We start from the raw sequence: 27,597 nt of genomic DNA on the forward strand, positions 1-27,597 counted from the left end.
TCATAGTCAGAAGTCAATCAAAGCATCAAGTTGAGAAACGTGAAAGTAAATGGAAGAAACAGGCAAAACTATGTGTTGTAAGCGGCAGCCTCTCTGCAGAACAGTTTTGACTTTTCAAATTGTGTAAGAATGACTAGATCAGAAAAAACGAAATGCATTTTTTATATATTCATATATTTTATATATTTTTCAAAAAAAAATTTTTTTTTTTTTCCCAAAAAGTTTGAGACAGAGTCTTGCTCTGTCGCCCAGGCTGGAGTGCAGTGGCATGATCTTGGCTCACTGCAAACTTCGCCTCCCAGGTTCAAGTGATTCTCTTGCCTCAGCCACCCGAGGAGCTGGGATTACAGGCTCCCACCACCATGCTTGACTAATTTTTTTTTTTTTTTGTATTTTTAGTAGAGATGGAGTTTTGCCATGTTAGCCAGACTGGTCTTGAACTCCAGGCCTCAAGTGATCCGCCCACCTCAGCCTCCCAAAGTGCTGGGATCACAGGCTTATATTCATCTTCTTATAAGCTTGTTCAAAAATATATTTTTTCACATATGTTTGTGATTCCAAATATTTATAGAATAATAGGTCAGGAGTATTTTGTATTTTTATGCAATGGAGTCCCATTCAGCCATTAAGATGATGCCAGTGAATACCTACAGGTTGTAACATGGTGATCGTGACCTATTACGTGGTCATGAGAAAAGGTTATTGACAATGTGATGACCCAATTTTTATAAAAACCGATTTAAATAGAGCCCAGCCACATGTTAACAGGAGTTAGAGGAGAAGTCGTGTGAATGTAGAGAGCTTCATTATCTTCCTTTAGCTTATCTGGCTTTCCTGACCTACGTATTGAACTTGCATTGCTTTGGTTATAAAATAAAGGGGAAAAGTCAGCACACTGCCCTCAGGACCCTCCTGCCTCCGTTGGGCTGCGGAACCAGGAAGGAGTGTGGGTACAAAGCTTCCCGTCCTAAGGCTGGCACTGGCCGAGCTTGTCTGTGCTGAAAGCCTTCACTCTCATGTGTGCTGTGGTGCCAGGCCCTTGCTCCGGTGGGCACTCTGCAGATGAAACAGGCGTGCCCCGGGCACCTAGGATCTGCTGAGCGGCAGGAGACAGGTGTACCCGCAGGCGGCACTGTGGGGTGCTGGTGCCCTAGCCTGCGGTTCTGTTTCTGCCCATGCTGGGTAATTAGCTGTTTGGGGGTTGAGGGGGAAGCAGAGGAGAGCCCCGCCCATGGAGTGAGCTGGATGAGGCAGGAGGGGTGGGCAGGGACCCTCTGAGCCAGAAGATGTGGGACTTACCCCAGAGGCTGAAGAAAGACCCTGAAGGTCACAGTGTCATTGGGTGAGGGGAGTGACATGGTCAGATTTGCATTTTAAAAAGCTGATTCTGCAGTGTGGAAAACAGGTTAGAAGTGGCCAGGAGTGAGGGTGGGGAGGCCCTTGTAGGGCTCGTACAGTAGCTCAGGTGCCAGGTGGAGGGAGGAACTGGGGGCTGGGGCCCAGGGTGAGCTGGTCAGTAGATGACCCTGAACTTGGATGGATTTGAGAGTGAGATAGGGAGGACATGTCCCAGGGAGGGACATGGGGCATCTGGGATCCTGACAGGCACATCTGGGTGAATGGGGCCTCTGGTGGAGGTAGGACAGGCTCCAGGAACACTGGTTGTATTGAGTCAGGCTGCTGGGGAAGCGTCCGTCACGTTTCCATCAGGCCAGTGGGTGGACACAGGCATCTGGGAGGAAGAGAGGCTGAGAAAGGCTTAGGGGCATCCTGCAGAATGGAGCCCGAGAGGAAACAGGCTCTCCCCAGGATAGATCCTGTGAGGAGCTGAGGAGAGGTCCGGGGAGATGGATGGGCAGAGGAAGCGCTTCAGAGAGTGAGCGGGGGAGGAAGCAGGGGGTGTTCCTTTCACCACATCCTTGAGTCCCACTGGCAGGGATGGACCCGGGTGGGCACACACCAGCCATGCCCATGCTCTGCTAAGGGGCAGGACTGCTGTGCTGCCCAGCTTCCTGCTGGGGAGTCTACGCCTCCAGAGTTCAATGCTTGTGGGACAGGCACTGCTATAAAAAATATAAATAAATAAATGAATGAATGAAGGAAGGAAGGAAGGAAGGAAGCGGGTGGCCAAAGCAGGAGGGCGTTCCTTCTGTAAAGCAGAAGCTAGATTAGTGTCAGCCGGGTCAGCGCTGAAGGGGGTTCCTGGGAGTCAGCAAACCAGAACTGACCAGACATGGAGTTCTGCCTGTGCCAGCCAGAGGAAGGGGGAGCAGGAGTAGGCAATTGAGATGGCTGTTACAAGGGTGCTGGGGCCACTTAGTCAGATGGGGGGTTCCGTTCATGTCACCAGCATGGCACAAGTTGTCCAGACCCCTACTATGTTTGGGGATCCTAGAAGTGTCTAAAACCAAGGGTGGACACATGTGATGAGTGAGGGGCATAGATCATGTCCCTGCCCGGGGTATATTTTTTCACCCTGGGCTATCATCGGCGGGAATGGGTGGCCCTGGACGTACTCCTGTACCCTCTCCCCTTCCTCCCCTGTCCTGATGGCCTTCTGCCTCCTCTCAGAACCTTGTGGAGACAGAAGACGGGCTCTGCACTCCAGTCTGTGTGTGGCACTGCCCGGTGTGAGAGCAGATGGCAGGAGGGCCAGCTGGGTGTAGTACCTGCAGCAGGGAAGAAGGAGAGCAGCCTGCATGCCCTGCAGGGGCCAGGCTGGGGCAGCAGAGCAGGGCAGAGCTCCCAGGCTGGGGCAGAGGGCTGAGGGTGTGCCCCAAGCCTCTCTTCCTCCCAGATGCCTGTGTCCACCCACTGGCCTGATGGAAACGTGACGGACGCCTCCCCAGCAACCTGACTCAATACAACCAGTGTTCCTGGAGCCTGTCCTACCTCCACCAGAGGCCCCATTCACCCAGATGTGCCTGTCAGGATCCCAGATGCCCCATGTCCCTCCCTGGGACATGTCCTCCCTATCTCACTCTCAAATCCATCCAAGTTCAGGGTCATCTACTGACCAGCTCACCCTGGGCCCCAGCCCCCAGTTCCTCCCTCCACCTGGCACCTGAGCTATACTGTACGAGCCCTACAAGGGCCTCCCCACCCTCACTCCTGGCCACTTCTAACCTGTTTTCCACACTGCAGAATTGCCTTTTTAAAATGCACATTTGACCATGTCACTCCCCCCACCCAATGACACTGTGACCTTCAGGGACTTTCTTCAACCCTTGGGGTAAGTTTCACATCTTCTGGCTCGAGGGTCCCTGTCCACCCCTCCTGCCTCATCCAGCTCTCTCCATGCGTGGGGGTCTCCTCTCCTCTGCCTCCCCTCAGCCCCTAAACCACTCATTACCCAGCATGGGCAGAAACAGCTACAGGATCACGGGCCAGGGCACCAGCACCCACTGTGCCGCTGTCTTGCAGCTTTCCCCGGCCGCTCAGCAGCTCCTGGGGGCACCTCTTTCAGGGTACAGCTGGGCTCTCTGGGCAGTAATTCTGAGAAGGGAGGCTGCTTTGGGGCTAAGTCAGGAATGGGGGCATAGCCTCTGGGTCTGAGAACAGGATGGTCCTGGGAAGATCTGGGCAGAGGCATCTTTAGGTAACAGTCCTGGATTTGAGAGTTTGCATAAATAGTGTGGGGCTTATGACATTACTACGGTAACCTTTAGTCATAATGATTTGGAAATGAAAGAGCAATTTGTCTCCCAGACAGGTTCAGTTCCTATTGTAGTTCCAGTGGATTTAAAAGTCGATGTCGGCCTGTGAATTTGCTTGCATAATTATACTCTGATAGCTTTTCATTACACATAATGCAGTTTTAATGGAATTAATGTTCTGTATCAACAAATACATTGTTTTTAGTATTGTGCCATGAGGAGATTTCTAAAAGAAGAGAATAAAAATCATTTGCAAATGGTTTATGTAATGCTCTTTTTCAAGCAGGGCAATCTACCTTCCCACTTCATATGTTTTTTCTGACAATGGGTTGAGAAAGGGAGGAGGTAGAGGCTCTTGAATACATTTGGGTGCTGGTTGGAATTTATTCTTGAAGCTTGCATTTATGTTTGAAATTCTCATTATTCTCCATCAAGGAGCAGCAGCCCACATAGAATTGCACATGGCCACCTGGCTGACCAGTTTCTGGGCAGATCAGGCCCCTTCAGTTCCCCACACACCTTGCTGGTCATCCTGCCACCCCGGACCCCGTCATGGTGCAGCGATTCTGGTTTCCTGCCCCTCACTCAGACTGGCCACCCTTGTTTCCAGAGCCTTTCCATACCTGTTCTGAGGCCAGTGGCCCTCATGTTCAAGTGCTGGCATTTGTCTGGCCCCGTCCACCTCTCCCACCTGCTGATGGGAGCATTAGAGGGAGTTAGTGCCCACTGGCGTGGGTTATGCCTCCTCACTTAGGAGGAGACAGAACCAGCTGTCGCTGGCTTAGGTTTTAATAACGCGTTTTCTCTGTTACGCATCAATCATGGGAAATAGAAAAATACAGAGGAAGCCAAAATCCCACTGTCTGGAGATAACCATGGTAACTTTGAGATGAGGCTGCTGATTTTCTTTATGTATTTGTTTACTTCTCGGAATGGAAATTATTCATCTTCCAAACCATTTTGTAACCTGCTTTTCCTCCTCCTCTCATTTAGTGTGAACATTTCTACATGGCTTTAAATATCTTCCGTGGCCTGGCACAGTGGCTCACGTCTTTAATCTCAGCACTTTGGGAGGCCACAGTGAGAGGATCACTTGAGCCAGGAGTTTGAGACCAGCCTGGGCAACCCTCTCTCTACAAAAGATACAAAAATTAGCTAGGTGACACACACCTGTAGTCCATGCTATTTGGGAGGCTAAGTGGGAGGATCGCTTGAGCACGGGAGATGGAGGTTGCAGTGAGCTCTGATCATGCCACTGCACTCTAGCTTAGGCTACAGAGGGAGACCCTGCCTCCCAAAAAAAAAAAAAAAAAAAAATATATATATATATATATATATATATATATATATATATAAACATAAGTGTGTGTGTGTGTGTGTGTGTGTGTGTGTATACACACACACATATATATATATTTAGCTGTAACATGATTTAATGTCAGTAACTGGGAAGGGCCCAATGAATATATGTAATTCCCTCTAGCTGCACACCTTGGTTGTTTTCGGTTTCCAAAATAAGAAATAATCCTTTGGTTAATACTGGGAATTCTCAGAAGCAGAATTCTAGGTTCAATGATATGCAGAGTTTAAATGTATTACATAATACATGCAGGGATTAAAGGTTAATATCACAGAAAGTCACATATTTAAAAGCAAGTTTCCCCTCACCTCCTCCCTAATCCAGTTTCCCATTGTTAGGCTTCTTGTGCATCATTCCAGAGAGAAAAGTTTGCATAGTAAATATGTTCAGCTATTCCTGCTTGTTTACACAAATAGGGATCCTTCATTGCACACTGGGCTGTCTTGCTTGTCGTTTATCTTCAAGATCATTCCACATGGGCATAAATGGATCTGCCTCAGACTTCATAATGCATATATTCATGTTCTATGTAAATATCAAAGTTTATTTATCAAGCCCTTTATTGCTACTCACTGGTTCAGGTTTTTTTGCAGTAAACGTCCTTGTGTAAATAGGCTGGCATATTTCTGGTGGTGTATCCACAGGTTAAATTCCCAGAGGTGAAACCACTGAGTTCAGTGGTTTATTTTGAGAGATGGTATGAAATTGTCCCCAAGGAATTCTACGCCGAATTATGCCAACATCAGAAATATTTAAGAGGAATTTTCTTTCTCCTCTGCCCTTTGCCATCGCTGGGTTTTACCAAAACTTCACCAAAATGTTTCCAGTCTGGTTGATAAAAATACTTACTTTACTGTTTTCACTTGCTTTTAAAAAATTGAGTAGGTTTATATGCATTCTGCTATGTGTTTATTCACTAAAAATGTGAATGTCCTATTCATAGTATTCAGCCATTTTTTCCAATTTTTAAATTAATTTTTATGAGCTCTTTGTAAATTAAGAAAATCAGCCTTTTGTCTGTTGATGTGTTATAAAAATTTTTCCCATTTGAAAGCAGCCTTTGGCTTTGTGGGTCTTTTTAAACCACAAATGTGTTCATTGGTTCTTTTCACAATAATGCTACATTAAAAACCACACCAAAATGCAGTGGCTGACAGCAGAGAGCCATGATTTTCTCCTCTGGGTTTGCAGGTCAGCTAGGGTGGCTCCACTTTGGGCTGCAGGCTTCTCATGGGGTCGGTGTCTTTGCCATGTGTTCATTCTGGGGCCCAGGCTTGCAGGGCATTGGCCACCTCGGTGAGGATGAAGGCAGGAGGGAGCACGTGATGCATTGGAAGCCCCGGGGCGATGGCACGTGCCACTTCCACCCACCACTGCCATGCGAGTCCCATGGCCAAGCTCATTCTGGGATGGGGACAGGACCACCCATTCTAGAGGAGGCTCCGACCTCACACGTCAAAGGCACAGACTTGTTCTTCTAATGCAGGGAGGCCCTGGGATTGAGAACACAGATTCCTTCTACCACGTACAAATGTGGGTTTTTAAAAAACCATAAACATATACGTTTAAAATTCATTAATTGTTTCTATTATGCCTCAAAATTGTGTGGTGCCTCAAAGGGCTTACTTCTTTTCAAGATTCTTTTACAAATTTCTCAAATATTTATGTTTTAATTTATATGTTACTCTTTGATTTCTCTGGAATTTGTTTTAATGTTAAAACGTAGAGATTAAGTTTCATTTCCTTCCAAGTGGCTATCCAGTCCCCCAGCACTTCTTACTGCACATACATATTCTTTTTCTTTTTTTAGTATTTTAATTGGAATTGCATGGAACTTATACATTATTTAGTCTTTATATTTAAAAAATGAATTTCCCCCGTCTAATCATGAAGTCTTTTACGTTCCCCAGTAGATATTTAAGGATTCCTTGAAAATGCTCCTGCTCACCTTTTATTAACTCTGTTTATTCTAAGATATTCCACCTTATTGCTTGCCATTATAAATGGAATTTTTAATTGTATTCTCTTTTCTTTTTTTCTTTGTTTTGTTTTTGTTTTTGTTTTTGTTTTTGAGATGGAGTCCAGGCTGGAGTGCAGTGGCATGATCTCGGCTTGCTGCAATATCCGCTTCCTGGCTTCAAGCAATTCTGCCTCAGCCTCCTGAGTAGTTGGGATTATAGGCACATGCCACCATACCCGGCCAATTTTTGTATTTTTAGTAGAGACAGGGTTTTACTATGTTGGCCAGGCTGGTCTCAAACTCCTGACCTCAAGTAATCCGCCCGCCTCGGCCTCCCAAAAGTCCTGGGATTACAGGTGTGAACCACCGCGCCCAGCCTGTATTCTCTTTTCTAGACAGTCTTTGCTTGCACGGATGTAGGCAAGCTATTTGTCTATAGTTTAAGAGCTTGGGTCCTAACCCTGCCCGTCACTGTGACGTGGGGCAAGTCACTTAACCTCTTTGTGCTTTAATTTTCACATCCGTGCATAGGCTCAGGAATCACACATACCTATTCAGGTTGTCAGGATAAACTATAAAAGCTTAGTAGGTATATCTGGCATATATTCAGTGCACAGTAAATACTGACTCTGTTGACCTTGGACAGCGTGGGTTTAAACAGCATGCGTGTACTTGTACGTGGATTTTCTTCCACCTCTGCCACTCTGAAATGGCAAGACCAAGTCCTTCTCTTTTTCATTCTCCTCCTTAGCCTGCTCAGCAGGAGGATGACAAGGATGAAGGCCTTTATGATGATCTACTTCCACTTAATGAATAGTAAATATATTTTCTCTTCCTTAGGAGTTTTTCAATAGCATTTCCTTTTCTCTGACTTACTTTATTATAAGAATAGAGCATACAGAATACATACAACATACAAAATGTGTGTCAATCAACTGATTCTGTGATCGGCGAGACTTCCAGTCAGCAGTAGGCTATTCGCAGGTAAATTTTGGAGGATTCAAAAGGCTATACATGGGTTTTTGGACTGCACAGGCGGTTGGCACCCCAACACCCCTCTTGCTCAAGGGACAAATACAGAATTATAATTTTCAACATACTGATTTTGTAACCAGATAACATACTGAATTTTCTTACAGTTTCTTGTTCTTCTGAATCAATTCCATTGAGTTTTCTAGTTAGCTAATCACGTTATTTTCAAATAGTAATGATTTCGCTTCCTCTTCACAATGTTTGTAACTTTATTTTATAGTTTTTCCTTTTTACTTTTGTTAGCTAGGTACATTAGTCTTCTGTTGTTAGGTGGCAAATTGCCACAAGCATAGCAGGATCGAACAGCTGAAACTTAGTATTTCAGAGTTCCTAAGGGCTGGGACTCTGGAATGTTTTAGTTGGGTCCTGTCCTCAGGGTCTGCAGGCTGAAATCCAGGAGAGGCTGGAAGTGTCTTCATCCAAAGGCTTGATGAGGGAAAGATCCACTTCCAGACTCCTTCAGGTTGTCGACAGAATTCATTTTGGGGGTTGTGTGACTCAGCCCTGCTTCCTTGCAAGCTGTGGGTGGGGAAGTTGTCAGCTCTCAGAGGCATCTCATGGCACGGCAGCCCACTTCTTCAAGGCCAGCAGCAGAACCTCAAATCAGGACTTCACGAAGGGCCCAGAACCAAAAGGCTTGCCTGATTAGGCCAGGCACACCCAAGAGCACTTCCCTTTTGATGAACTCAACAGCAAACTGATTTGGGACTTCCCATCCACCATTGTCAGGCAGTGTAACCCCATCACATACTGTATTCCAGCCTATTCACAGTCCCACCCACGGCCAATGGGAGGGGATTTTACAGGGCATGTACACCAGGCAGTGGTGACCTTGGGGGCCATCTTGTAATTCTGCGTACTTCACTATTCAGAATCATTTTATTTCATGTTTTATTTTTGAGACGGAATCTTGCTGTGTCACCCAGGCTGGAGGTAGGAGGATCGCTTGGGCTGAGGAGTTTAAGACCAGCCTGAAACATGGTTTGTTTTCATGCTTCCCCCTGGACCAGCAAGCAGTGCATGCACAGTCAGATACTTCCACACGCCCAAGCATCAAAGAAAGCAAGCCACAATGAGACCAAAAAAAAGCCGGAATTTGATGCCTTCCTGGGATCTTGTATCTTGGAATCTAAAACATTTGAGTATGAAACATTTAAAGTCATAAAGATGAGCACACAACAAGGAACTATTTGAAACAATTACCTTTGAGAATAAAAGTAGAAATCCTAGTTATGTGAGAGATAATCACTGAAATTTTCTGAACAAGTGTGATTGTGTAGTTCAACAGCTGATCAGACGTAGTGCAGAGACAATTGGTGATCTGGAAAATCTATCTAAAGAAAGTCACCAGAATTAAGGCATGTGTGACATGTGCAGGGAATCTGTGGCAGAGAAACTAAGACATTTGGAGGACAGAATGTGAAAGACCAGAGTCTTTACCAGTAGAGTTATTGGAGTCCCTGGTAAAGAAGATGAAGAAGATACAATATTCCAAGACATATTGGCTATAAAATTTCCAAAACTAATAAATGTAAATTCACAGATTCATTAGCACGGTATCTCCCAAAGAAGATAAAAAGAAATCCACACCTAGACATACCATGCAAAAAGCTCTGAATACTAAAGATACTAAAGATAATCTAATACTAAGGCCGGGGCCTTTTGTATTAGAATTATCTCAAAAGTCTTTAGAGAATGAGGACAGCTGACTTTGGACCGCATCAGTGGAAGCCAGAAAACAGTGCAGTAGTTTCGTACTGTTGAGGGACACAGCTGTCAACCTAGGGTGTTTCCAGCATAACTATTTTTCAAGCATCCATGTGAGGTAAGACATTTACAGATAAGCCAAACATGGGAGTTTATCACCGAAAGATGTGCTCTAAAGGAACTTTAATCATCGGGGTCATAACTTTTGGCATGACAGTCTAGTGAAGGACAGTCTAGTGTGGACCCCTTCTCAGAATAAGCTTTTTTAAAAGCGGAAACTAAAAATATTAAAAAGGAAACCAATTATTTTCAAAATTTTAAACTAAAAATATTTTTAAATGTATAATAATAATATATGTGCTACTTAACCCAGTAAGTAACAAAATCCAGCAGCTGGCCTAATGTCAGAGTAAATAGCCCTATGAGAAGGCAGCATCTTGCCGGTCAGGCCCAGGACAAATGAGTTTGTTGCCAAGCCCTTAAGAGAGAATGTGCATCAGAGAAGCATGCGTTACAACAGAGCAGACAGTGGTGTATTTCACCTTTCAGTTTCTTTTGACTCATGAGTTATTTAGAATATTTTTAAACACTTTCACACTAATAGAGTTTTTTTTTTTCTTTCATGAGGCGATCTTGTCATCAGTTTATAGTTCTGTTTTTGCTTGAGAAGATCATGAAAGCTGTAGAGTTCTTTTTCCATCATTAGGTTGAGATGAAAGGTAACTTCTCTCCGGGACATTATGAGTGTGATGTGTTGGTGTAGCCCCCAAAGGGAAATGGTGTGGAGAATGTTTGGACCACAGCCTGGGATGAAAGGCTGGGAATGGTGAGTTGGGAGTGGCTCCTAGAAGAGCGGGCAGAAAGCATGGACAGGGTGGGGGTAGCATTGAGTCCCCACAGGTAGAGACAGATGACAGAGGCCTGTATGCCTCAGCCATCCTTCTGTGGCCCCAGCAAGACCCAGATAAAGAAAGCTACACCAAAAGCAAGGAGAATCGAGGGAGGGTGAAGTAGGAAGATCAGCCGCTGCAGGACGCTGTGGGAATAATGTTGCACAGCACAGAGCTGCAGCCCAGAAGGTTTGGAAGATGGGGGTTGCTAGACTCAGAATATTATTTGTTCCGTTTTTGCAACAACAGTTTTTTCTCCAGACACAGTGAATGCTGCCTTCTTAGTGGTAAATTGATACGCTGTAGCTCTTGGGCACCCATCTGCCATATGTTTCATGAAAGTAATTTACTTGGCTTTCAAGACTGTTGTAGAAGGACTTCCTTCACTATCATTTGCCTTTAGTCCAGACTGGATGATCTGAAGGACATTCTCAATTTTGGGAAATGAAAGAACTTTTCAGTGTTAGAGGACAGGATTTAAAGAGCTAATTTATTTCAGGGCTCCGTGTCCAGGCAGGTACCAATCAAACGGGCAGGTCTTTGACTCTAAGGATGCCATTACTTCCCGGTGGCCTGCAACTGCAGGAAGTTCTGTCTCTGTTCCAATTTTATCTCTTACCTCTGTTAGGCTGGGTGGGGAGGTGGAGAAAAGAGCAACTTGGTGTCTTTGTGACAACTCATGGTGCTCAAGGTCCAGCCTCCTCTCCATGAGCTACATCCTGCCTTTTCCAGTCTATTTGGCTTTTTCCCCACAGCTATTTAATTGTATGTTACTTTTCACCAACCCTGTTCAGTTTCTCTATATTCTTTGTGAACTGTGGACTCGTTAATGATACTGATAAATTAAATGGGATGAAGGTTTCGTGATGTGGTAATTTCGCGGCTAACTAGGTTCATGACCCTTTTTCTCATCGGAGTGGTACAAAATCAACCTGCAGCATTACTGAGATGTCAGAACATGCGGCATAATCCTTGCTGGTAGCTGGAATTGAGCAAAAACAGTTCAAGGTCCGATGGTTCCAGAGCAGGGACTCTGAACTTCTTTTACACTCACTGCCCTTGGTCTCCAGTGGGCCATAGCAGGCCTCTCCAGAGAGGAGACATCCCAGAAACTGGGCTGTGAATAGCCTCCCTCAAGTCATTCTGCAGGCCCTCCCTCATTAGGGCTAAGCCTTTTCTCTGTTAGCAGTATCATGCCTTTCCCAATCTATCTGGCTTTGGTGTTTGGAACTGTGTCAGTGTTTCCGGTATTGGGGAGAAGTAGGGGAAGGGACAGCTGCGCTGCCCCTCCTGGAGAGGTCTGGGGAGAAAGCAGATGTTTTGGAAAAATAATCTAGTGTCCCACTCCCAAACAAACAAATAATGAACTGAGGCCAGAGCGGCAGGTGGCTGGAGTCACAGTGACAGGGAGCAGCATCAAGTGGCATGTGGCTGGAGAAGGGGCTTGGCCCGAGCATGAGTGCCCACCACAGCACTGTGGCTGAGCCCGGTGCCCACTGCAAGGTAGGGGATTGACCTGGACAGGAACGGGGCCACCAGGGAAGGTGCCTCAGATGCTAGAAAATCAGGAACCTAGCTTTGTGGGCCTGGATTATCAGACCAGGGAGATGCGGTTTATTGGGCAGAGGCGTCCAGGATGGCTTCAGTGGGGAGGGGGGAGGTAGAGACGAGAGGGAGTGGACAAGGCTGTGATGGTCAGGTAAAACAGGAGAGCACTGGCAGAGGGTAGAGAGACGAACAGGGAAATGGAGGGCGCTGAGTGGAAGAAAGGATCACGCTTTGTGATGGAGTGGCCCCCGAACTGTACCATGAGCTCGAAACATGATGGCATTATGGTCAGAAATTTGCAATTCGCCGAAAGAAGGAGGTGGGGTAGAAGCATGGAATGGTAGTGAGAGCGCCAGGGGGAATGGTCTGCTCCTTCTGAGAAAGGCCAGTGTCCTCTGGCTGTAAAGTGACCTGGGAACATGGCACGCCCACTGGGTTCAAGTGTTGGGTACAGAAGACAAGAGAGAAGTTTCAGGGGCATTTGGAAGGAGAGTTAGTGAGACCCAGCCCCAGAGAGACACGGGAGACATTGGTCAAGGATTTCCCTAGGGCTGAAGCTGGACTGCAAGGCAAGGAGCCTGGGTGGCATGGCCATAAGAGGGGACCCGGGAGGTGAGAAATGGCTGTAACTATTGTCTGCCACTGTTGACTGTGTTTGGAGGACTTGTGTGCCTTACAGAAAAAACAGACATTTGCAATGCTTGGGAGCAGAGCCCTGTGGGCTCTCTTTGGTTCATGTTTGTGTTGCTTTGTGGCCAGAATTTTTAAATTTTATTTTATTTTGAGATGGAGTCTTATTTTGTCACCCAGGCTGGAGCGCAATGGTACGATCTCAGCTCACTGCAACCTCCATCTCCCAGGTTGAAGCCGTTCTCCTGCCTCAGCCTCCTGAATATCTGGGATTATAGGCACGCATCACCACACCTGGCTAATTTTTGTATTTTTCGTAGAGGCAGGGTTTCACCATGTTGACCAGGCTGGTTTCGAACTCCTGACCTCAAGTGATCTGCCCGCCTCAGCCTCCCAAAGTGTTGGGATTACAGGCATGAGCCACTGCACCCTGCACAGCCAGATGTTTTTGAGACCACTGGCTGGTGCTGGGTGTGACAGAGCCTGCTGTGTCTGAGAGGTGGCCCTGCCCTCTTGCAGAGGTGGTTGAGGGTGAGCGGCAGTCTGTGCCCAAGGGGACCTTGTGGGTCTGCCAGCAGCATGCTCTCCTCCCGGGTCTGGCCAGTGCTTCTGGAGTCCAGGGGACATGCAGTCAAGTCCTTCGAGCCAGTGCCCTGGCTGCCTGGCTGTGGCCACAGTGGCAAGCGTGAGCGATTCGTCTTCACAGGAGACCTGGTCTGCAAACACTTTCCTTGTGATGCGGCCTCCTCACTTGTTGCCCTGTGGAAGAGCGAGCCTTAGCCTCTTGTTCCTCCTGGTTGGGCACGGGGGTGAGAGAGAGGAAAGGGTCTCCAGGATTTGGGCTTCAGTGACCGGGGGGAAGGGGCGCCCTTGTGGAGAGCAGAGGTTGCAAGAGGAAGTGTGGGGCTCCGAGGCGGAGGCTGCAGCCGCTTTTTTGGATTTGTTGGGTTGGACAGATGCCAGGAGTGGAGGCTGTGGACGGCGTGATGCTGTGGCCATGGCAGAATCGTGGGCTGAGAATCACCTGCGCAGACACCAGTGGGTGGCACTTGAGGAGCCCCAGGACAGCCCCCACAGAGCCCCGGGGACAGGAGCCAAAGGGCTCAGGAGACAGGTCTTGGGGAAGCAGGAGGAGGTGGGGAGAGGGAGGAGGCCGAGAGGGAGGCTGTGGAGGAGAGCAGCCTCCCAGGAAGTGGGAAGAGCCGCAGGGGAGCAAGGAGCTGCAGGAGCCGGTGTGGGAGGGAGCCTCAGCCCTCAGCAGGTGATGGGGACCAGTGACAGAGGGGAACCTTGGGAGAAGTTTCCTTGCAGTTGTGGGGCTGAAGCCAGGTAGATGGTAGTGGGTGGGAAGTGACTGTGTATCCATGAGCCATTGGCCCTTCCTGGACACCAGGAAGCCAGGATTGTGGCGATCAGAACCAATGTCGTCCTCAGGATGCCTGGACTTGGGAGGCCGCCCAGGAGACAGGCAGGCCAAGAGCTGGACACAGGGATGAGCAGCGGTTCTTCTGAGGGACAAAAGTCACAGCATATTCATGTGATCGGGACAGTAGAGAGGAGCCAGAAAAGAGGGGGTGACTTCTGGTGGGACCCCAGGCAAGGTTAAGGGCAGGACTTGGCCTGGGAAAGGAGTGGACCACTTGGGGTCAAGACCTAGAAAGTTCTGGAGCATTGTCAGAAGATACTACATATTACGGGTGAGGTGGGAAGCTGTGATGAGTGATGGGGAGGTGCTCGCAGGGGCTGGAGGGGGCAGAGGGGTGTGCATCAGGGAAGCCAAGTGTGTAGAGGGGAGAAGGACCCTGCAGGGCCCGCTGTGCCCAGGACCCATGTAGCCATGGCAGGTGGCTGGTTGGCCCGTGGGTGGGGCTGCCTTTGCCCTCTCCCTAAATCGTGCTCTTATTTATTTATTTAGAGATGGAGTCTCATTCTGTCTCCCAGGCTGGAGTGCAGTGATATGATCTTGGCTCAGTGTAACCTCCACCTCCCGGGTTCAAGTGATTCTTGTGTCTCAGCCTCTTGAGTAGCTGGGATTACAGGCGTGCACCTAGCAGAGCCAAATCACATTGAGAACCGGGGGTGGGGTATTTCAGAAAGCCAGCCACTCTTGGGCCACCTAATGCAGTAGACAAAGTGACACCCCCCCCCTCCCCGTCCCAGTGCCCGGAGAGACCGTTGTGCCTCTCAGAGTGGCTGCAGGCTGTCAAAATGCCACTCACGGTGGCCCGGCCCCTGTGTGTGTGTGCTGTATTCCACACCTCCTTCTCCAGGTCGAAACGGTTCACGGTGTTTTGATTGTCCGTGAAAGGTTTCGGAAGCGTCTCACCTTCCTGTGCCTTTTGTCCTTCCAGGTGCTGCTGTCGGGACTCATAGGCGTCGTCTCCTGGAAGAGGCCTCTCTCCCTCGTGGTAAGTGGCACCTGTGTCTCCAGATGGCCCTGGAGGAGGGTTCCACCTTCAGGGGTGTAGCAGGTTAGAGGCAGTGGCGAAGAGAATTCCAGCTTCTTTGCAGGCAGCGGGAAGCAGAGCTTGATAAAGTCTCATCGCTGAAAGCTGATGGTTCTTGAGTGAGAAGCGCTGTTTCTCATGGGAGGTGCTTCTGAGAGTGCTCCTCGGTATCTTCCTGAAGTGCTCCGAGGGCATCCTCTTTGCGTTTGTTTTGTTTTGGTGCCCTCCTGTAAGGACGGAGCGTGACGTGAACAAGGGCACTTTAAAAGTGTGAATGCGGCTGGGTGCGGTGGCTCACGCCTGTAATCCCGGGACTTTGGGAGACGGAGGCGGGCAGATCATGAGGTCAGGAAATTGAGACCAGCCTGGCCAACATGGTGAAACCCCGTCCCTACTGAAAAATAACAAAAATTAGCTGGGTGTGGTGGCGGGCGCAAGGTAGAGGTTGCAGAGAGCCGAGATTGTGCCACTGCACTCCAGCCTGGTGACAGAGTGAGACTCCGTCTCAAAAAAAAAAAAAAAAAAAAAAAACACAAAAAAAAACAAACAAGCATTTCTTGTAGACATTAAAGCCTGTTTATGCACATAGGCACGCACACGTGTGATCACACAAACAGAACGTATTTTATCAGAGTTCAAGAAGTGTTAGGTTTTTGAGTGTTTGAGGGATCCTAAAATTCTGTGAGAGTAAAGTAAAGGGAGTTATTTGAATTGTCTTGGCATTGTGCTGAGGAGCGGGCCACGTGGGAGATGGAGAGAGAGGATGATGGTTTTTCCCTCGGAAAAATACCCTGAACAGATTTGTGTCTATTGATTTGTATGCTTGTTCTTCTCAGTGTATCATTAATATATGTATGTGTCTGTGTCAGGGCTGGAGGAAGAGGTTTTCTGGGTTTTGATAGGTAATGAAAAAGACAGCGTGGCATTTTTCTTCCTTTACATTAATCAATTATTTAAAATCTCTTCTTTAAGTGATTAGACTTGAAGATAATGACATGTTCTACATATTAATGGGAATAGAAACAAAAACCAGATTTGTCTGTTGAAACAAACACCTCTTCTTTCCTGAAGGTCACCATGACCCCTGAGATGGTATCAGGGAAGACAGGAGTGGCCTTAGTCTTCCGAGGCTCCTCTTCTGCTGTATCTTGGCCCATAGAAGACATTTCCTTTCAGAAAAATATTTTGAGTTAGAAACTTTCAAACATACGTAAAAGTAGAGACTGCTCTAGTGAACCCCTGCGTACCCCTCATCTGGCTTCAACGGATGTCAACGTCTGGCCTCTCTTATTTTGTCAGTTATCTCCCCACCCGCCACCTGCACCCAGCATCTTGCTGGATTATTTTGAAGATGGCTCTTGGTGCAGAGGGGAAATGCAGTGAATAGGCCGACTGCAGGATTGACATCCTCGGGGTGTGCAGTGTGGTGACTGTGCTGCCTTCAGTGACACGGGGACAGCTGCCTCATCCCTCCACACCCACCTTCATGGTGCAGACAGATTAAGCTCTCCAAACAAAGGAAAGCCGCCTTCTGCAGAGTGGGTGTGTGGACAAAAAGACAAGAGAGGAGTGACGTCCATCACCCAGTCACCCCCGCACACCACCCCCGGCCCTGGCCCCAGCATAAGGAATCTCACGGGGCCGGGCATTTTGCCACACAGGATGCATGAGTTTAGAGCTGACGTGGAGTTATGACTCCTTGTGGTGGTGGCTCAGGGGTGTCCCAGGGAAGCCAGGGGAGCAGGCCGAGGTCTCAGGGCTCATCCCAGTAGGAGGACATAGCAGCAGGGGGACCTTCGGGAGCAGAGTGTTGAGGATACTTGCTCCCCAGCCCTGCAGCAGTAGTTGGAGCAGGGCCAGCCTCCTCTCTGGGAGGCAGTCAGGGCTGACCTCTCATGGACTTAATTTCCTCCCAGCCCCCAGGCAAAGGAGAAGGGGTTCATCAAGCTGGACTGATTTTCTTGCCTTTTGTAGGGAGGTTGGGTTTTCATTAGGGTGACATTAACTGCTGCAGCAACCCCCTGACTTTCAATGGCTCAGTTCAGGGCAAGGCTGCTCTGGCCCCTGTCCGGGGCAGGCTCAGCCGGTGATTGCGTCCTTCATAGAGGGACTCAGGGAGCTGGTTCCTTTCACCTGAGGGCCCTAGTGTTTCCTAGGCCTGTGGGATCCCCTGGAAGCAGCGGAAGGGAATAGAGAAGAGAAGAGGAACCCCAGCAGCTTAATTTTCTTCACCTGAAAGTGACATTCATGGCTTGCCTTCCAAACCATTCAGGAGAGCTTGTCATGAGGCCCCATCTAGTAGCCGTGGCAGGCACTGGCTGTCTGGACAGGCGCTTCCTGGGGGCAGCTCCACGCTGCAGATGGGAGTTTGCTGGGTGGCTTTTCATCTGTACCATAACAATGGTCTTCCGTTGCGTTGACCGCAACAGTGCAGTGTTTTGATTCATTAGCAAAACTCACTCTCTGTATCGTGACCATTGAGATAGCCTTGGCTTTGGCTTTAGGAGGAGAAAAGGCATTCACAACAGATGGGAGGAAAATCTACGAAGATCTTTTAGGGCGTGCTAGAAAAACATAACCAATAGGAGATATACAGATGTAGAGATAGATACAGACAGATACGTACATGCAGACACACAGGAATATATACATATCTAGATTATAACATATATATGTATGTATGTATGTATACATAGATTTATTTATTTTAAAGAATTGGCTCACACCGCTGCGGGAATGGGCAGTTCAAAAGTCTGCAGTGCTGGCCCACGGGCTGGGGATGGGGTAGAGCTGAAACTGCAGCTTGTGCCTGATGGGAGGCGGCAGGCGGAATTCCTCCTTCCCGGAGGAGGTGGGTCCTTTCTCTTACTTCTTTCCACTGACTGCATGCAGCCCACCTACATTATGGAGGGTGATCTGCTTTGTTGAGAGTCTACTGGCTTAAAACTTAATCTCACCTACAAAAATACCCTCACAGCGACATCCAGACTAGTGTCTGACCACCTATCTCGGTACTGTGGTGTAGCCAAGTTGACACCCAACAGGAATCATCACCACAGAGTTTTGAAAACTTGCCAAAGATATTCTATCCAGAATCACACCAAAGAAAATGCTGTAAACAATGGCAGTAATAGTTCACTGGGTGGGACCTGTGTGTCCTCATCCTCACATCAGTGAGACGTTGGCCACCACCTGCAGAGAGGTCTGGCCTGCAGACCCTGACTCAGTGACGGATGAATAACACACTCTCACACCATTACAGTGATTCAGGTGGGCCAGGGGTGTCAGCGGCTGCTTTCAGGTGACTGAAGCCAATAGACCAAGACTCCCCGGGTTATCCACACATTGTCAAATTTTACAACAGAGGCGCTAAGTTAACATGCTTGTGGATAATTAACGTGGTTAAAAGAATGGTTTTACTAAAAGCTTTAGGTTCCAGGGCCAGAGTAAGTACTACTAACTGGTAATTTCCCCTTGATCCTCCCAGAGAGGGCCCCCAGCACAAAATCTACAGGAGTAAACAGTGGAGACCAAGGGATGTGGGGAAAACAGACTTAAGCTGGGAGAGCTTTTGTCTCTCTCTCTTGCCTATGCTGATGTAAATGAGGCACCTGCCTTCAGGTTGCCCCAATAAAACCTTTTGGCCTTCCAAAAGGTTTGAGATTACAGTGTATAACTTTTCCTAATGTTTAGTATTTTGCCAGCCACCCCAAGTGAATATTAACACATCAGTCCCAGCAAGACTAGGTTTTCCTGTCTTTAAAGTGAGGCCAAGGCTTCCACACCGTAAGTAATGAGCTAGGACTTGAAAGCGCTCTCACTCCCAAATCCTCCTTTTTTTCAATTATCTTTCTTCTCTAATTATTTATCACATGACCTAGATTTCTTCAACCTCATCTTTCTGTCCCTTTGTATTTTCTGTCTCAGTTGGTGACATCATTGCCCATCCAGTCTAGAAACTGGGGAGTCACCCAGACATCCTTCTCCTTCCTCACCCTTTGTACTCATTCACAGGCTCTCCCCATGTGACTCATTTTATACGTATGCAGCTGCCCCTCTTCTGTCTTCCTTGAGCCACCGTTCTGGGACAGGTCCTTGTCTGGCATCTCATGTAGGAGCCTCTTGATGAATCTGTGAGCCAGAAATCTGGCTCTCCTCAAATCCGTTCTTTACACACGCAGATACCGAGGGTGGTGTGGAAAGTCTCAGCTGGACTGTGCTTTTCCCCTTCTTTAAGCCCTTCGTGTTTCCCCAGGGCCCAGAAAATGGAACTGAGATTTTCAGGTGACACAAGAGACCTTGTGCAAGGAAAGGAGGACTTAGAAAGCGAAGTACCCTCTCCTGGGCCTTAGCACTAGAATGGCTTGAAGTCTTGATTTCAGTAATTTTTTTTTTTTTCTGAGATGTAATCTCGCTCTATCACCCAGGCTGGAGTGCAGTGGCACAATCTCAGCTCATTGCAACCTCTGCCTCCCGGGTTCAAGCAGTTCTCCTGCTTCAGCCTCCTGAGTAGCTGGGACTACAGGTGTGTGCCACCACGCCCGGCTAATTTTTTGTATTTTTAGTAGAGACCGGGTTTCACCATGTTGGCCAGGATGGTCTTGATCTCCTGACCATGTGATCCACCTGCTTCGACCTCCCAAAGTGCTGGGATTGCAGGTGTGAGCCACCACACAGCCCGATTTCAATCCTTTTTAAAATAAAAGTTCCTCCTTCAATTGTCTGTGCTAATGTATTTTCTCCTTTCTGGAGGTGTCAACTAAAGATGCAGCAGTGAGTTATCTAGTTTAATCCCAGGCCTTCCCTCCCCCTGAACTCCCTCCATAAAGACCCCACAGTGAGTTGCCCCCTCAGAAGGGAGAGTGTCCCTCAGGGTAGCGAGAAGTAGCAGTTTTGGGCCGCAGCTCCGGGTCTGTGCCGCTGCTCCAGACGCCCTGCAGGGCTGGCTGGCTGAAGACAGGTGTGAGGGGCCCCTGCTGCTGGAGTATTTGCTGCTGCCCTTGCTCTCCTAGCAGCAGCTTGCCTCTGCAGGGCTCCCAAACACCAGGCCGTCCGGAGTCCTGCTGCAGCTCGTCCTTTTCATCATTCTGCGCTTGCAGACACACAGAGTGAGATGAAGGAGAGCTGTGCAGTTCCCGCCAGTGACTGATGTGCTCTGCTGGGGAAGAGGAAGAGTGGGGAGCAGTGGGGGTGGGCAGAGGCACAGGGAGGCCTCACTTTGTCGGCTGGTGAATGCAGTGCGAGAGGGAGAAGAAGAAGGGAAATGCTGGTTTTTTGTTTTTTTGTTTTTTTGTTTTAACCATAGTGTTTTATAAGTGCCTTTCCAAATGCTGAAAACTAGCAAGATAAGTAAACAATATATATTTCCACATAACTGGGGTAGTTTTTTAAAAAAACTGTGCTTAGTGCCTTCTGTGATGAGATTATTGTCTTGCTTACATTAAACTATAATGGGTTTTACATTATGCTGGATGCCAATTAGAAATCAGATTATATAGCTCTGATGAGATGATTTTTTGAAAAATTTAGTGAACTATCTTTTGATGACTTATGTATCAATAACGGACACAGTCTCCCATAATCACAGGTGGTAGAAGTTTTAAAACGTTGAAAACAGTAGCATTGAGCTGGATATTATATTATTTGTAATAACTAATACTACTGAGAGACTAATAACCATAGAGTTGAAAACATTGTTTGGAATTTGTTTTTACCAATAACCAATTAGTTATAGTTTAGGACAGTTTTTCTCAAAGCAAAGTAAACCTACTTTAAGAAGCACTGATCTGTGGGAATATGAGCACCACATAGAGCCAATGACGTGTTTAGTATTGTTTGCATTTTATATGACATTGTTTGAGGAATCTGGCTTTTTGCCTTAGAGAGTGGTTTGTTTTTATTGCTTTTATCAACTCAGACAGAAATGTGTATCCATCATGGTTCAATCAGAGAAACAGGGCTTCTTAGAGCCAGCACTAAAGATCTCAGTGAGCCAGTCTACTCTGGTCGTGGCTGTGGCTCAGCTGGCCTTTACAGTAGCCACATCCACTGTGCCTTTGGCAATTCAGTGCTGCCACGTGGCCCCTGCAGCCCTGGGATCTCATGGTCTTTATTGCATTTAGGGACCTAGTAGCACAGAAATTCCACCTGTGATTTGTCGCCTCCAGAGAAGAGTTCAAGGATGCTGAGATTCCTCTCACTTATTTATTTCTCATAACTAGAGAAAAATGTGCCTCTAGATCCTCTTGGGATGGGCAAGGTCTGGCATGCCACATCCACTCTGACATTCCAATCTGCTTGAGACTTTAGATCCCTATGTCTGTGGTGTACCAAGAAAGCCTGGCATTTCAACTTCAATTAATACAGCCCACCTTTGACTTTATATTTTAGCCAACCAAACAAGCTACTGTGGGTCCATATCAATAAACGTGGTCTGATTCAACTATGTATTTTCCCTATTTTGATCTCATACCATTAATGGTAAATCAGGATTGCTGCAGCCTCCTGTTGTGAGAAAGTTTCCAAGCCACAGCACAGGAACCAGGGATGAGCCTGGCACTCCTGCTGAGTTAAGGAGGCTATACTGAGGCTGGGAGTCCAAGGTGGCTGGAATTTGCAGAACAGAGTGCCAGAGAGGAGAGACTTATTCAGGCCGAGGGTTCTGGAGATCTGCAGAGGAAGCCCTGTGAATATTCAGCTGCTGCTGATCAGCTCTTATATGTGAGGAAACTGAGGACGCGAAGGAACCATCTGAGAGGAAGAGAGAGAAGAGTTCCAGTCACAAAATTAGGGTTTTCCCACCATCCAGATTAGAAGACCTCATGATTCACTGGGGCATTGTATAGAGTACGCCCAAGAGTTTTGCCTCAGTAGTGGGGAATAACTGGCCCTGAGCTAAATGCTGTTCCAGATCTGCCTAACAAATACTAAAAGCAAGATCCAAAGGAATGAAATAGGTTCCAAGTAATTTACCTGTGTCCCAGAGCAAAGTTTCAGAATGCACATAGGAATGCAAAAGTAAGCAGCACCAACTAGGTAACATTCATAATGTCTAGCATTTAAGAAAAGATTACTAGGCATGCAAAGAAGCAGGAAACTATGGTTCAAAGTGAAAAGAAAAATCAACCCCCCTTGAAACTGATACAAAATTGACACATATTACAATTAGCAGACAAGGACATTAAAACAGTTATTAAAATTGTATTCCAGTGTTCTAGAAGTTAAGTAGACACATGGAGATTTAAAAAAAACCCAGCCTAACTTCTTTTTTTAATTTTTTTTTGAGACAGAGTCTTACTCTGTAGCCCAGGCTGGAGTACAATGACACAATCTTGGCTCACTGCAACCTGTGCCTCCTGGGTCCTGGTTGAAGCAATTCTCCTGCATCAGTCTCCTGAGTATCTGGGACTACAGGCACATGCCACCATGCCCAGCTACTTTTTGTGTTTTTAGTAGAGGCAGGGTTTTGCCGTATTGGCCAAGGTGGTCTTGAACTCCTAACCTTGTGATCTGCCCAGCTGAACTTCTACTGATGAAAACTATAAGAGAGAAAAATTTCACCGGATTAGATTAATGGCAGATTTGAAAAAAGAAAAAAGATTACTGGACTCATAGATATTGCAATGCAATATACATTCTCCAAAATGAAGAGCATACAGAAAAAGCTTTTTTTAAAACAAAAATATGAAAAAAGCATCAGAGAACCATGTGGAATAATTTCCAGAAATGCTAATATATGTGGAATAAGGAGTGAGGGTAAACAGAAAATAAACTTTAAGAAACAGTAGTAATTTTTTTCAAAATGGAATAAAAACTAGAAAACCACAGATTCAAGAAGCTTAATGCATATAAAACAACAACAACAACAACAACAACAACAACAACAAAAAGCACACCAATGTATTGTGGGGTTTATAACATTTGTATAAGTACTTGTATGAAGATACTGTAAAGGAGGGTGATGGAAGTATACAATGTGAGATTCTTAGACTGTACATGAAGAAATCTAACGTCACCTAAAGGTAAACTATGATAAAGTTGTATACTGTAAAGCCTAAAGCAACCACTAAAATAAAATCAAAAACTCCAAAGAGTTGGCTAAGAAACCAACAAAGGAAATCAAATGGAATCATAAAAAATAAATGGTTAATACAAAAGAAGGCAGAAAACAGGAAAAAAAAGAAACAAAGAATAGATGGGACCAAAATGAAACAAATAGTCAGATTTCATTGCGTATTTAGGTTCCATGAATTGCTTGTACATATTTTTTGTGTGGCTGTGTTACTTTGATATGTGAGATTTCTTAACTTCTTGATACTTTTCTGTTTTAAGTGACTCATATCTTATCCCAGTTTGTCTTGTTTATTAGTTTGTCTTTTAATTTTTAATGAAGTGTCTTTTTAAAAAATACAGAAGTCCCAGTTTTTTAATCTTACAATATCTGCTTTAAAAAAAAAGTGGCTTCTAGGGTTTCTTTCTTAGTTTAAAAGATCTCTCTTGGACCGTAATTCTGAAGTTACTCACCTGTGCATTTCTAAAATGTTTATAGCTTTTCTTTTTATGTTTAAGTAATTGAATCAAAATTTATTTTTACATGTGGTATGAAGTAAGGTTCTAACTTCATCTTTTCCAAGTGGATGGCCATTTCCCCAGTACTGTTTTTTTTTTTTAAATGATTCAGTATTTCTCCTCCTATTTGAAATGTTTTCCTCCACCTCACTGCTAGATATGGATCTATTTGTAAATCTTCATTTTGTGTAATGAATCTATCAGTTCATTTGCAAGACAACACTGCATTGTTTTAACCAGTCCAGCTTTATAATAAGTCATTCTATTTTTTTCACGTTTTGCTACTTCTCTGCATTCTTCAATAAATTTAGAGTGAGTTTGTAAAGTTACACAGTCATGATTTGATTTTGTCATTGCATCCATCTTATAGATTAATTCCTGGAAAAATAATACCTGTAATATTTAGAGATGGGGATATACAGTTGACCCTTAAACAACGTGGCTGTTAGGGGCTCTGACCTCTCATGTAGTTGAAAATTTGCGTATAATGTGTGACCCCTCAAAAACATAACTACAGATAAGCAACTGCTGACTGGAAGCTTTACCGATCACATAGACTGTCAACACATATTTTGTATGTTAGATATATACTATATCCTTACAATAAAGTAAGCTAGAGAAAAGAAAATATCATTTCAAAAAGTCCTAAGAAAGAGAAAATGTATGTACTATTAATTAAGTGGAAGTGGACTGTCATAAAGGCCTTCATCCTCATCATCTTCAGTTGAGTAGGGTGAGGAGGAGAAGGAAGAGGAAGAGTTAGTCTTGCTGTCTCAGGAGTAGCAGAGGTAGAAGAAGATCCATGGATAAGTAGACCTATGCAGTCCAAACCTGTGTTCAAGAACGAACTGTGTTTTCTGCTATATTGCTGGAAAAATTATGTCTATTGATCTACCTGGTTATCACACACCATAGTGAATTATTATACTAGTTCTAATTATTTATCTACTGGATAGTTCAAGAAAATTTGGTTGGGGAAATTTCTTCCATTAATTCTTTGATTATATCTCTTCTCAATTTTTTTTTCCTTCTCTTACTTGAATTCCTAGTGGATAGATATTCTACCTTCTAAATGGATCCTATGAGATTCTTAACATTTTCTACTATTTTCTTTCTCTTTTCCTTACTTTCTGGGGCACTTCAGTTTTATTTTCTAGATAACTACTTTGGGTTTCAGCTGTATCCATTCTACTGTTTGATCCTTGTGTTGAATTTTTTTATTTTGACAGACAGCTATGTTATTTTCTAAGAACTCTGTTTTTCTCTAATTGCTTCTTTTTCATAGCAATGTGTTCACATTTTATGAAACACTCATTTAATGGGTGCAAGATCCTTCAAGGACATTAATTAGAATTCTGCTTATTGGATATTCTCACCTGCCCCCACAGGTTAATTGGTCTTTTTAATCATCTAGGTCTTTATTCATGCTATTTTTTCCCACTCAACATTAGGCCATCTTTCATTGTCTTATTTATATTTACAAAAGAAGGACTGTGTTAATGAAGGTAGAAAGTTGGTGTTATTGGTTTCGTTGGTTTCTTGGGTTTTTTTTTTTTTTTTTTTGCAGGGACATGGTGGTATGGGAGGGTGGCACAGTTTGCCTTTCCTAAACTCCACCCTAGTATGCCTGGTCCAGAATGTGAAGGCCATCTTTGAAAGTCGGAAGTCTGTGGTGTTGACTGGGAGGACCCACTTCAGTCTTCCTGGGGGATGAAGCAAGCTCAAGAGGGAAGAGCTGAGCTTATTTTTCCCCAGGTAAAGTTGCCTTTTGTCTCTTTCTCCCATACTTCAGTGTCCGTTGGGAAGATTCAGAGGTGCCTCAAGTTGTGCCTGCCCTGGGCAAATGAAGATGATGACAAATGATAATGATGACAACGACAATAATTGCTAACATTTATTAATGTTCACTGTGTTCCAGACACTCTCTTGTGATGTGGCTACAGCAAGGTTTAGTCATGTTCAAGGTTTTTTGGAGCTAATAAGAGGCAGAGCTCAGGTTGAAACCCAGGCTGTATGTTTCAGAGGCCATGTTCTCACACTCTAGGCCAGGGTGTCCTCATCCTGCCTGAACTTCAGAACACTTGGGGCACTTTAGGAAATATTACTTCAGACCCATTATATCAGGATTTCTTGGAGTAGGGCCCAGGTATCTGTAGTTTTAGAGTCCGTGAATCATTTTTCAGTGTGCAGCCAGGATGGAAAACCCATGCCTTTCCAAGGTGCACTTGATCTTGGTTGCAGTCTTGTGGTTGTCAGTAACTTAGGCAAATGACGTTTCTCCTTTTTCAGTATAGAGTTACCAGCTCAGCTGTTCAGAATCGTGTTCTTTGCTAATTCTTTGCTACTCTGGCACAGTTCTTACATACAAATATGTCTACAATTGTTACATACTCTTTAATTATTAGCCCTTTATCATTATAAAATGTCCTTATTTGTTTCTGGTAACAGTGTTTGTCTTAAAGATGATTTTGTCTAATATGAGGATAGTTACTCAAACTTTCTTTTGGTTAGCGTTTGCACAGTGTATCATTTTCTACCTTTTTACTGACTATTTGTGTCTGTAAGTATAAAGTGAATCTCTTATAAAGAGTGTGTAATTGGATCATGCTTTTAAAATCCATTCTGTAATTTCTGCCTTTTAAATGGAGAGTTTAATTTTTTAATGTAATTACTGATAAGGAATGATTATGTCTCCCAGTATGCTATTTGTTTTCTATATGTCTTACCTTTTTTTGTGTGTTGCCATATCAGAATACCTGAGATTGGATAATTTGCCAAATAAATAAATAAATAGGGTTTATTTAGCTCATGGTTCTGCACTCTGGGATGTTCAAGATTGGTCAGTCGCATCTGCTGGCTTCTGGTGAGGGCCTTGTGCTTCCTCAAAACATGGCAGATAAAGGGAAATGCAAAACGGGAAAAACATGACAGGCAACCTCACTTTATAATGACTAACTCTTACCAAAACTAATCCATTCTGCAGAGAACTATCCCAGTCTTCTGAGAAAGATACTAATTCATCTTAGGTCATTCATCCCTTGAAGACACCACCTCCAAACACTATTGCATTAGTAATTAAAATTCTACCTGAGTTTTTGGCTGGCACAAACCACATCCAAATCATTATTTCCATATGAGTTTAATTTACTATCTAGTTTTGTGTGTGTGCGTGTGTGTGTGTGTGTGTGTGTGTGTGTGTGTGTGTGTGTGTTTAATTTCAGCCTAAATGACTTCCTTTACTATTTGTTGTAGGGCAGATTCCATAGAGACAGATGCTTTGGCTTATCTGGTAATGTCTTGATTTTCCCTTCACTTTTGAGGGATAGTTTTGCTGGATATGGAATTCTTGATTTACAATATTTTTTCTTGCCATTGTATGGCCTTCTGTCTTGTATGTTTTCAAATGAGAAACTAGCTGTTAATCTTATTGGGACCTTTTTTATGTGGTAAGTCACTTATCTTTTGCCTTCAAGCTTCTCTCTTTGACTTTGGCTTTTGACAGTCTGATTATGATATGTCTAGGTATGGATCTCTGAGTTTATTTTACTTCGATTTCATTGAGCTTGGATGTGTGGATTATTGTCTTTTGTCAAATTTGGAAAGTTTTTGGCCATAATTTTTTCAAATGCATTTTATGCCCTTTTCTCTTTCTCTCCTCTCCTGTTGATACTCCATTGCATGCATGTTGGTTCACTTTATGATAGCTCACATGCTTCTTAGGATCTGTTCATTTTTCTTCATTGTTTATTCTGCTGCTCAGACTGGATAATCTCAATTAACCTATCTTTAGGTTAACTGA

The 27,597-nt window shown here is 45.2% G+C and overlaps 1 protein-coding gene across 4 annotated transcripts in view; it reads left to right on the forward strand.

Moving 5' to 3' along the window:
* Nucleotides 1–27,597, forward strand: part of ENTREP2 (endosomal transmembrane epsin interactor 2) — a 408,260-nt gene that overhangs the window by 166,676 nt on the left and 213,987 nt on the right. For 3 of the 4 annotated variants that reach the window (XR_012517863.1, XM_074400122.1, XM_039479991.2), the window contains exon 2: nt 15,135–15,191. Coding sequence is in view for 2 of the 4 variants with exons in the window: in XM_074400122.1 (XP_074256223.1) it covers nt 15,135–15,191 (57 nt within the window). In the remaining 2 variants the exon portion in view is untranslated. Of the gene's footprint in view, nt 1–15,134; nt 15,192–27,597 lie in introns of those variants that run through there. The other variant, XM_074400123.1, reaches the window with a different exon arrangement.

This window comes from Saimiri boliviensis, chromosome 5 (assembly GCF_048565385.1).
Source record: "Saimiri boliviensis isolate mSaiBol1 chromosome 5, mSaiBol1.pri, whole genome shotgun sequence".
NCBI classification, from domain to species: domain Eukaryota; kingdom Metazoa; phylum Chordata; class Mammalia; order Primates; family Cebidae; genus Saimiri; species Saimiri boliviensis.